Source organism: Malaclemys terrapin, chromosome 14 (assembly GCF_027887155.1).
Source record: "Malaclemys terrapin pileata isolate rMalTer1 chromosome 14, rMalTer1.hap1, whole genome shotgun sequence".
NCBI classification, from domain to species: domain Eukaryota; kingdom Metazoa; phylum Chordata; order Testudines; family Emydidae; genus Malaclemys; species Malaclemys terrapin.
Genome location: NC_071518.1, coordinates 33,180,156 through 33,192,381, shown reverse-complemented (window position 1 = coordinate 33,192,381; position 12,226 = coordinate 33,180,156). Strand labels below are relative to the sequence as shown.

General features: G+C 44.9%; 1 protein-coding gene across 2 annotated transcripts in view; it reads right to left on the bottom strand.

The window, feature by feature from the left end:
- PLA2G15 (phospholipase A2 group XV) overlaps nt 1-10,038 on the bottom strand; it is a 28,402-nt gene extending 18,364 nt beyond the window's left edge. For both annotated transcript variants that reach the window (XM_054048656.1, XM_054048657.1), the window contains exon 1: nt 9,819-10,038. In XM_054048656.1, coding sequence (XP_053904631.1) covers nt 9,819-9,972 — 154 coding nt within the window. In that variant the 5' untranslated portion in view covers nt 9,973-10,038. The remainder of the gene's footprint in view (nt 1-9,818) is intronic.
- Between the last annotated feature and the right edge of the window lie 2,188 nt (nt 10,039-12,226).

Genomic DNA, 12,226 nt, shown 5'->3' with positions numbered 1-12,226 from the left:
AGGATATTGTCTTCTTTTCCAGTGCAAAATAGACAGGTAACTGACATTCTCACTCAAAGCTGTGGCGTTTTTTTAAAAACAAGCTCTTTCAGCAAAAGGTACTGTTTGAAAGCCTGGATAAGGGTGAGAGATATTAGGGAATGGTTGTTTCTAAACAGCAGCTAAACAATCACACTTCTGCACAGATTAGGAAGGGTCACAATTCAGAGGATGAAGGAATAAGTTAGACATTTAATTACTAGCTTCATTATGTTAATATAAGTTGTACAGGAGTTTCACTTGTGACTACAAAAGAGAAGATACCCTTACTACAAAAACCTAACTAGGTTAGGTTATAATATTCAACACTTATGTTATTGAACAAAAATGTCGTGTTCCAGTGTCTGACAACGTAGAAGACAAGAAAAACTGCCTGCTGACTACTGTTAAGTCTTTTAAATTAGGGTATGGATGCATAAAGTAGAGAACTAGCAAAGTCGAAGGCTGATAAAATTTTAAGTCGTTTCAACCAACAGTGAAGGCACAATTTCCACAACCCCGAGACACCACACATTGCAGTTTGAAGACTGGAGCCCATACGCATGCACACATGTGCATGTCAGGGAACGGCTGCCAAGTTAGTAAATATGAACGCTAATAACGAGGTAGAACCAGGACAATTTTGGGATGGCTTTTCTCCAAATTAGAGAGAAATCTAAAAGGTCTCCATATTGGCAATGAAGCAGTTTCATCACTATATGCTCACAACTAAAATTTTACAAATACAGATTGCAATTTGCAAAAGCAATCTTGTGAGAAGATTCATGGGGAAGTTAGAACGTACACAAAGCCAGCAATGCTAATTTAGATAAACTTTTGTATTCAGAAAAAAAAAGTCAGATTTACAATCCTTTACCAACATGACTGAAGAGTATTAATGGTTGCAAGAGTATTAGCTGCATTTTGGATGGGAGACTATCGCGTAGAAAGCAATCAGCAGGAATCAACCATTCAAGCTCTGCAGAAGAAAACCAATAATGTTTTGACATTTTCACAAGAAGATTTGATAGTAGTAGACAGAAGCATTTCCTTTAGGTTTCAGACCACCTGGGAAAAGTAAAATGACTCCCAACAGACTTCTATAAAAAGGTAAATTTTTTTACCCAATGGTTTTATTTTGTCATATCTTATATGCTTGCATTTACAAATGCAGTTTCTAACCTTTTTCACTGGAAAGGTTATATAAAGCTTAAAATATTTAAGTCTGCATGTCCAAAACAAATACTTTATTTAGAAAAGAATGCACAGGTAAAGTTTTAGGAAATTTGAACATGCTAGTTAAGATGGGATCTTAAGACTGATATTTCAAAGGCTTCTCTAATTTTGTGACTGCCCTCTGAGAAAAGACATAAGATTAAGACTAGAGACAAGAAAATGAGAGATGCCATAACTAATATATAAAATACCTCAAAGAGAAAGAAAATCAGTTGCTCCTCTTTACCTACCTTCTCATTAGACAAGAACAGAAACGGATATTTATGTAGCAAAAGATAACCAATTATATTGGATAAAAATGTAACAATGTAAAAGCACATGGCTTGGGGCATAAGCCGAGCCCAGTTTGCCCACAGCAGCAATTTCTTCTCAACACCTGTTAGTGTGGTTAGCCAAAGCGTTGTCACGTCCATAAATCAGTTTGCAGATCAGAAGTTGGGACTTTTATATGAATGTTATTCCAGGAAGCTGTCTTTCCTTTATTGTACTATACTCAGTTCTCCATAAGAACTTATGTGAGTAACTTGCCACCGTTCTCCAACGAGGAGGGCTCATTAAAGCTACTTTGTACACCCAAAACCAGTTTACCACAGAAAATGCTTGTTTTATGATTAGGAGCAGCAGGGCAAAAAACCCCCACAAAGTCACAAGATGCTTCTGTTATTCAAGCAGCAGAAAGCTGTTTTTACAGTTGAACAACCAAGAATCCAGACTTGGTTCTCAGGTGCGTTTTAAAGTTGGGAGGAGATAAGGTTGCAATAAATTACATAGGACTTATTTTGATCCTGTTTGTAATTCCAGGTGAATAAAACTCCCCTTATATCTTTTCGTATTTTGGAGGGGGGAGGGGGTTAAGCTACAATTTTCATAGAGGATAACTAAGGCATGGCCAGTAAATGACTTGGCTATAATGCACTATTGTCTAGGATTATGCATAGACTGTAAAACTAAGAGTCTGTCTAAATAAAAAATACAGGTGCTTTCAAAGACTGAGTTAGCGAATATGATTTGAAATACTACTTACTATCCCTTACAGGCCTAGTCTAATACCATAGAGTTTCTCAACCAGCTAACTTGTATTCAAACCACAACTTGCTTTTTCTACACTAGGATAGTAATATGCTGCCCTTAGTCAGCATGTGCTGACAGCAAACCTTTTTTCCCCAGGGAAGGATCACAGAAAAAGCAAGGAGAAGAAACCAGAAGAAGACAGGGAAACACCACAGTAAGCCTCCCTTCATGTGTCAAGATCCAAAATCAGGGACACAATTATTCATGCAAGAAACTTAAAAGGATGTGATATACCCTGCTTTAGTGTAAACAACTCTATAGCGACAATTTCACAATTCTTTATTTCTTATATAAGTAGTTTTCAACAATAAAAGTGAGGGGACACAAGGTTTGTGGGGAACACCAGTAATTTTGGGTCTAAAATGAGTGACTGTCACATAAAAGGAGGGCCATTTAAGAGGTATGCCACAGTAGCCTACACCAGATATGGTAAAGCTAGGAAAACAGTAGAATTTAGAGGAATACTTTCAGCTTGATTCTCTTATTTAATTAGGCTAATTTTTAAAAAGCCAATTTCTGATAGAGTACCATTTAAACGGCGTGCTCTGAAGTTTCTTCAATTCCTTTTTGAAAAGTACAGAAATTTTTTCTGCTCTCCTGTTGATGTTAGTTTACTCTTTTGATGAAAAGATCCTTGCTATGCAGGGAAACAGGGAAACCATACACAAAGTGCTGTAAAACTGAAATTAGCAGGTTTTTTCACCCTTTAATTTCTTTCAGTTACAGTACTCTTCAGTGTTACTTGTAGCAATCATGAACAGAAAGTTTTTGGAAAATAATTTTCACATTGACAGTGTCCTTTGAACATGGTCCATGACAATAAGGCAAAATTATGTTAAAAGCAGTACAAAGCATCACAGTTCACAAGTCAGCTTGGAAGGATTAGATTTTTATTGATAAATTTCAGTAAACACTAGTTTCATCATTCACACATAAAACAAAATATTTTCATCGATAAAAATTTACAGAAACAAAGAAAAATGCTGCTTGAGAACTTAGTTTGATTTAAGGATATTTACTTTGCATATTTTGACATGTGATGTTGACAATGTGTATTTTAACAGTTATAAAACTAACTTTTGAATCAACTTCTACTGTCATTAAATAATTATTTTCAGACACTCCCCCTATAATTTCCCACAACTGTGAGAACAAAAAAAAAATGAACACAAATGTTTAAAACCCATAATTTTGGACAATTTTGTGAGTTATAGCATTCAAAAACAGAGTGGCCCAAAGTTACTAATGAATGTTGAATTTACATGACCACACTTACCATAAAGCTACAAGAGTAATAAAAATCTACCACAATACGTATGGTGAAAACAAGCGCATAAAGGAAAGGCTAAGAAAGCAAGTCAATCAATATGTGCCCTGCTCTGAACTGGAATACAAAGCCATCACACACATCACACTTCATTACACAGCCCCAGCCTATACCTCGAGTTAGTTTCCATTTCCATTCCCTTTTGCCTACTACACTTCAACAACGATTCCAATTTTAATTCCTCTTTTCACCACCTCCCTCAAACGTTTCCATGACTTCCTCCATGTTGCCTCTGATTCTTGGTATGTCCTCACCAAATCTTACTTCCTAGCCATCTCCTTTGTTTCACTGAAATCACCTCTAAAAGCTCATTTTTGCCATGTCACCTATGCAAAATGAGGATAAAAAGAAAGGTAATGATAGGTTAACTGGAATCATCAAGATGTGTACATCCTTTACAGAATTACCATGGGAATTATCATGGGAATAAGGACAACTGAGGGAAATATAGACCATGCAGCTTAGCTTTGGTAACAGGAAAGATAATGGAGCAAATAATCAGTTTGTAAGCACCTAGAAGAAAATAAGGCAGTAACAGTCAATTTGGATCTGTCAAGAACAAATCATATCAAACCAACCTAATAGCTTTCTTTGACAGAGTAACAAGCCTTAAGGATGGGGTGAAGCAGAAGCAAGTGTCATATCTTGACATTAGTAAGGCTTCTGATACTCCCTCACATGACCATCTCATAAAGAAATATAGCCTAGACAAAAGTACCATAAGGTGGGTGCACAACTGGCTGGAAAACTGTACTCAAAGTAGTTATCAATGGTTCACAATCAAGCTAGAAGAGCATATCAAGTAGGGTCCCGCAGGGATCAGTCCTGCATTCAGTTCTATTCAATATCTTCATAAATTATTTGGATAATGGCAGAGTACACTTATAAATTCAATAATGACAAATGCAAAGTAATACACGTAAGAAGGAATAATCAATTGCACATATACAAAGTGCAAATAACTGCCTAGGAAGGAGTACTGCAGAAAAGGATCGGGGTATAGTGGATCACAAACTAAATATTAACCAACAATGCAATACTGTTGCCAAAAAAAGTGAACATCATTCTTAGATGTATTAGCAGGAGTGTTGTAAACAAGACACAAGTAGTAATTATTCCACTCTACTCAGCAATGATAAGGCCTCAACTGGAGTACTGTGTCCAATTCTGGGCATCAGACTTCAGGAAAGATGGAGAAAGTCTAGAGGAAAGCCAACAAGTATGGTCAAAGTTCTAGAAAACATGACCTACGAGGAAAGACCGGAAAAAAAAAATAAGCTTGCTTAGTCTTGAGAACAGATAGTGAGCGAGGACATAACATTCTTCAATTACTTGAAAGATTGTTGCAAAGAGAAGGGTGATAAACTGTTCTCCATAACCACTGAGGACAGGACAAGAAGCAATGGTCTTAAATTGCAACAAGAGAGATTAGGTTAAACATTAGAAAGACTTCCTATTAAAGTAATTAAGCACTGGAACCAATTATCTAGGGAGGTTGTGGAATCGCCATCATTTTCTAATCTGTTCTTAAAAGCCTACAAATACTTGTCATGGATGGTCTAGATCAGTGGTTCTCAACCAGGCGTATGCATACCACTGGAGGTACGCAGAGGTCTTCAAAGGGGTACATAAACTTATCTAGATATTTGCCAGTTTTACAACAGGCTACATAAAATGCACTAACGAAGACAATACAAACTAAAATTTCATAGAAGCAAAATGAGAAAGTAAGCAATTTTTCAGTAATAACGTGCTGTGGCACTTTTTGTCAGATTTTGTAAGCAAGTAGTTTTTAAGCAAGGTGAAACTTGGGGTACGCAAGATAAATCAGACTCCTGAAAGGGGTACAGTCTGGAATGGTTGAGAGCCACTGGTCTAGATAACACTTAGTCCTGCCTCAGTGCCAGGGACTGGGCTAAATGACCTATCGAGGTCCCTTCCAGTCCTACATTTCTATGATTCTATAGTCACCCTCCTGGTCCTTTATTTATAACCTTCACTTGCTACATCATGTTGAATTTAGACTAAGCTCTTTTGGACAGGTGTTTTCCCAAAGCACATAGTATTTTTGATGCTCAAAAAAAATAATGCACGGTATTTTACTAGAGTGAGCTATGCAAAATAGGTCCCAACCCTGAAAAACCTTGTACCTTTTCACATATGGCATAGAGAGTACACTTATAAAGAAGAGCAACAAAAATTATTAAAGGTCTAGAAAACATGACCTATGAGGGAAGATTGAAAAAATTGGGTTTGTTTAGTCTGGAGAAGAGAAGACTGAGAGGGGACATGATAACAGTTTTCAAGTACATAAAAGCTTGTTACAAGGAGGAGGGAGAAAAATTGTTGTTCTTAAACTCTGAGGATAGGACAAAAAGCAATGGGCTTAAATTGCAGCAAGGGTGGTTTAGGTTGGACATTAGGAAAAAATTCCTGTCAGAGTGGCTAAGTATTGGAATAAATTGCCTAGGAAGGTGGTGGAATCTCCATCACTGGGGATTTTTAAGAGCAGCTTGTATAAACACCTGTCAGGGATGATAGTACTTAGTCCTGCCTTGAGTGCAGGGGACTGGACTAGATGAACTCTCGAGGTCCCTTCCAGTTCTATATTCTATGATATATAGACAACACAAAACAATTGCATATCATCATAAAACAGATGGAATTTTAGCCATTTTGTTTTAATGGTGGGAGGTTAGAAGGAGGTTACTTCTATTTCCTGAGGATTGTACCAGGCATCTGGCAAATGGGGTGAGAAGCTAGCTGGAAGAAAGGGAGCGAATGAACAGATTAGAATAGAGACATAGTGAAGACAAGTTATTAATTTTACAAATGCTGGCTGACAACTCGTTCTGATTATGTAGAGAAGAGCTTTTACTTTAAAAAAAAACTTCTCTCCCACCTGCCAAATACATGTTTAGCAATTGAATCTATGCTATAATCTTCTCACAAAAGAAACAAGGTCTTATAAATTACTTTACTATGCTTGAGGAATTTGTATACCTATAACTGTTTCATAAGTAACAGCATTACAGTCCCATGGACAACATCTGTTTATCACATGATTGTTACCCAATCTCATTTACTTCTTATGTGGCTGGAGTCTGATTTGGATCAGTGGTTATTAAGCGGTCAGCTTTATCATGAAGAAGCTTGCACTGGAATGTAAGTAACAAAGCTTATTGCTAAGATACAGCGTTATAAAGGGAACAAGGAAGAATTAGGGCAGATGAGGCAAAAAGCTTCTTCCTAATCTTCACAAACATGGCTCACAGCAAATTGCTTTGCTTGCACTTAATTCCATGAGTTTAGCACACTACAGCAAACTGGTGCTAAAGTTTTCCCATCACCACCCATTTATACCATCCTAGCCAAGTAGTCCAGACATCTACTTAAAAGTTGTAACTGTATCTTCATAGCAATACAATGCATTGAGCAGCTAAGTTACTATCTAAACTAATGTACAACATACATTTTTCCAAAATATGTGTGCAGCGAAGGAAATATTAATAATTCTGAACAGCAGCATTTTAACATATCAGCTAATCTGTGTAAATCAAAATAGACCTTGACATCTATGGCAAGCCAATAAAAACTCTTCCCAGCTTTTTTCTCTGGAAATAATTTGTTAATAGCATCAGCATCATTTGCATACTGAAAATGCAGAATGTACTGCTTGTAGGGTCATGCATCAGTATCAAGAACAAATACATCCCCTATTTAATACATTAGGTATGTTTTACAATTTCTATTCCAATGGACACCAATGTGTGCATATGCATTGGAAAGTTTCAGGAACAAACAAGTCTGACAACTGTTTTAAATGCAGCAAAACAATATTCAAACAATTACACTTATTGCAAGCTTTTTTTAAAAAAAGACGCCTAATATTTACCCAAGAAACTTCTGCCTCAAGGTTTTTATTGCTTATTAGCACAGATGCAAGGACTTGTAACCCATTTGCTGCTGCACCAAGCAGCAATGAATTTTCTGGGTTGTGTGATGAAGTAGAATTCTTAATTTTACTTTTTAACAACTGTGAAACCCAATCCCTCCCCCCATCCTATTTTTGATTTATAATTCCCTTCTCTCAAGAATAAGTTTCAGCTTGAATAAAAAATTGGGAAAAGGGAGTTTTCCCTTGTTAACATGACTTAAATTGATTTAGGGTTTGAAAAAAATCTAATGGCCCACATGCCACTGACAAGTGGGAACTTGCTCTGGTAAATGAAGGGGTTTAGAGAAATCAACTTCAGCAGCATACACATTTACATTTTAAGAAAAATTTCCAACCCATTTGATTGAAAAGACAGTGTGAACTGAGTGAGTCACCCCCATGCAGCCTCTGCTTTGGCTCCTGACTAGTGGTTTAACCTTTTGGTTAGTAGGTCTGGTAAAATTTTCAGTCACTGTTTTGAAATGCATAAAGGGAGGAGAAAAATGAAGGAGGGGGAAAATGTGCCCTAGCTTTTTCAGATGGCCAGAATCATCATCTCCTATTTAATTCTCTGCTACTTAAGAAGAATCATTAAGCCCTAGAAAATATCACTACATATTAGGAAACACACAAAAGGACACCCCAGTGCTGGTATGTTCACAATACTGTAAACAAGAAGTGGGGCAGGCCAGATATAAAATTAGGTGCAAATTTAAACTGCTAGTTATATCACTATAACTCCCTGTGCAGACACTCTTTTCTGCTATGAAATTGCTTTTTGCCAGCTTACTTTATACCGCTTCAGAAGCAGCTTAAATTACACTGAAAAAAAGCCCCTCTTATTATTCCCCTGGTGTAACTCCCCGATGTGGATGGTCTTATTCCAGAATTAGAGTGTCCACCCAGGAACGTGTAACACCAGCAGTTTAACTGGAAAAATTTTCAATGCAGTCCAGTCCTATGTACAGTGAATTACACACCACAGTTGTAGTTTTTACTTCTAAGATCATTCAACTATATTGCAAGTCCGCACATATTCATCTAAATATGTTCAGTTAAGCACAGTAAAGTCTGGTCTAGGGCAGAATTTAAAGATGTGATATTAACAAGCATTAGCCAAAAAAAAGTTTAAAAAGCCTAATATAGACAAGGCACACTGCCTTTAATACATGCTAAACAAGCGAAGTTAAAGCCTAGGCTGCCCCAAGCCAGTGTGCCTTGTCTGAGGTCCTTTTAAAGTGTGTTAGTTTACATTTACGAACATTACCCCTTAAGCCCTGGTCTACACAAGGCCAAACTCAGAACAGCCCTGCAAACCAAGTGTTTACACTTAATACAGGTGACTTGCATGCAGGGCGATCCTACAGGCAGTCCAGTGCCCAAGCAGAACTGGCTGCCTGACCAAAGAAGTACAGAACAAGACACAAGGGGGATTCACCAATACAGCATTAATTAACCTGGACCCTCCGAACTAACCTGACAACCCCAGACAACCTTCCACTCCCCTCCATCCCCAGGCCTCCCCTCCATCCCCGCCTCCAACCTTCCACCCCTTTTGTCCCCCCAGCCTTCCTCCTCAGCCCCCTGTATCGAGTGCCCCGCCACCAACCTCCCCCCCAGCCCCTGTACCCAGTCCCCAGCGCACAACCTCCCCCCCAAGCCTTCCTCCTCAGCCCCCTGTACCGAGTGCCCCGCCCCCAACCTCCCCCCCAGCCCATAACCTTCTCCCCCCAGCCTTCCTCCTCAGCCCCCTGTACCGAGTGCCCCGCCCCCAACCTCCCCCCCAGCCCATAACCTTCTCCCCCCAGCCTTCCTCCTCAGCCCCCTGTACCGAGTGCCCCGCCACCAACCTCCCCCCCAGCCCCTGTACCCAGTCCCCAGCGCACAACCTCCCCCCCCCAAGCCTTCCTCCTCAGCCCTCTGTACTCAGCTCCCCCCCCCCGCCTCTGTACCCAGCCCACACCCTCCCCCCCCAGCCTTCCTCAGCCTCGGTACCCAGTCCCCAGCCTTCCTCCTCAGCCCCCTGTATTCTGTCCCCCCGAACCTTCCTGCTCAGCCCCCCGCCCTCACTACCCCCCAGCCCCCAACTTCCCCCCCCCCCAGCCTTCCTCAGCCTCGGTATCCAGTCCCCAACCTTCCTCCTCAGCCCCCCGCCCCTGTACCCAGTCCCCGGCCCCCAACCTTCCCCCCACTGCCCTCCCGGGCTTCGTCCGCAGCCCCCGCCCTTACTCAGCACGACGGGCGGCCCCGGGGGTCGGGGGGAGGCGCTGCCCCCGCCCTGCTGGCGCGCCCGGGGGCCCGGCAGGCAGCTGCCGTCGGGGTAGAGCAGCAGCAGCAGCAGGAAGAGGGGGGCCCTAGCGCCGGCCCCATCTCCCCAGCTCATGCTGGCGCCAGCCGCAGCGACGGGGGGAGCGCGAGGACACCAGGACGGGCCCCTCCGCACAGCCGATGCCGGAGCCTACTGAGGCGGCGCGCGCCGCGCCCGACGCGGCCGAGAAAGCCGACTCACCCAGCCAATCAACGCCCCGATCCCACCCAGCCAATCAGCGGGGAGACGGCGCCCCTACCCCTTTGCCAGGCGCTACTCGCCGAGCGCAGAGAGGCTGATTCACGCCGCTTCCTCTCCTCCCCCCCCCCACCAAGGGAGGTCCAATCGCAAGCCGAGCCAAGCGCCTGCCAGCCCTCACCTCCCATCCGAGTAGGGCCTTAGCCCCGGCCTGTGAGCGCTGGGCGGGCGCCCCCAGAACATGGTCTATTATAGGGTTACCATATTTCCACAAGCAAAAAAGAGGACACTGGGGGGGAGGGGCCCCGCTCTAGCCCTGCCCCACCCCCATCCAGTCCCTCCCACTTCCCACCCCCTGATTGCCCCCCTCAGAACCCCCAACCCCCGCTCCTTGTCCCCTGACTGCCCCCTCCTGGGACCCCTGCCACTAACTGCCCCCTAGGACCCCATCGCTTATCTAAGCCGCCCTGCTTCTTGTCCCCTGACTGCCCCCTCCTGAGAACGCCCTACGACCCTACCTGTCCCCTGACTGCCCCGACCCTTATCCACACCCCCACCCCATATTCACACCCCCGCCCCCAGTCAGACCCCCGGGGACTCCCATGCCTTATCCAACTGCTCCCTGCCCCCAACAGGACCCCCAGAACTCCTGACCCATCCAACCCCCTCTGCTACCTGCCTGCCTCGACCCCTCTCCACACCCCTGCCCCCTGACAGCCCTCCCAGAACCCCAGACCCATCTAACCCCCCCGCTCCCTGTTCCTGACTGTCCCAAACCCTCTCCACACCCTTGCCCCCGACAGCCCCCCCACAAACTCCCGACCCATCCAACCCCCCTCCCTATCCCCTGATCAGGGCCGGCTTTAAATGCCCAGGAATCGGGCTGCGCTCCGGCCGGGGTTGCAGGGTTTGGGGCCAGGCCGGAGGTGCTCGGCTGGGGGTGCTGGGCCGGGTCCGGGCCGGCGCTGCTGGGGCCCGAGCTGGGCTGGGTCTGGGCCGGCGCTGCTGGGGCCCGAGCCGGGCAGGGTCCGGGCTGGGGGTGGTGGGGCCCGGGCCGGGTCCGGGCTGGGGGTGCTGGGCCGGAGCCGCTGGGGGAGCCGGGCGCCGCTCGGCCAAGGCCGCGCCTCCCCGGAGCTCTCCTCCTCGCGTCCCCCGCCGGCCCCAGCTTACCTGCTGCTGCTGCCTCCCGCTTGCCCCTGCTTCTTTTCAGACTTCCCGCGAAGATCTGATTTGCGTGAAGCAGGGGAGGGGGAGGAGCAGGTGGGCAGAGCGTTCAGGGGAGGGTAGGAGGGGGAAGACAGCTGCGGGCTGGACAGCATGGTAAGGCTGCAGGGGATGGGGGGAGCCGGGAAGGGGCTTTGGGTGCCCAGCGGCGCTTGGCCGCTACTTTTCTATCTATAAATAGCCGACCGGGGGGAAATCCCGGACATTTTTAGATTTTTAAAAATCCCCCCCAGACGGCTATTTATAGACCGAAAAGCCGGACATGTCCGGGGAAATCCGGACATATGGTAGCCCTAGTCTATTAACTCCATAGACAGCTGCTCCCTGTATGTGCCTGGTGTTTTATAGACATAACAAGAGATGGCCGTGGCCCTTCCCTGAGCTATTTACACTTCAGGGCAGATAACACCCGGAATAAAGATGCCAAACAGGGTAGGGAATATTGGGCAGGAGAGGAACCATCCCCACCCTTCTGCCCTGCACCCCATGGCCAGTGCAGTCTTGACAGCACCATTTACATTGTAAACTGTAAAACTCATCCAGTTATTCATTGCTCTAGCCACCTCACAAGGTCTGTCAAGGTTCAGCAGACGCTCGCGTTCACACAGTGAGACTGCAGTGGATATTGAACATGGAAGAACAACAGTTAGGTTCAGATAGGGTTACCATATTTTGTGCCTCCAAATGGAGGACACCCCCAGGGACCCCGGCCCCGCCCCCAGCCCCGCCCACGCCCCAACTCCGCCCCCTCCCAAAGTCTCCGCCCCCTCCCCTGCTTCCCGCGAACATTTGAGTCGCGGGAAGCCTGTAGCAGGTAAGGGGCGGTGTGGGGGGAGGAGGCGCGGCCCAGGCTGGCCCCCCGGCGGCTCCAGCCTGGGTCGGCTCGGGCCCTGGGGTGCCGGCCCCG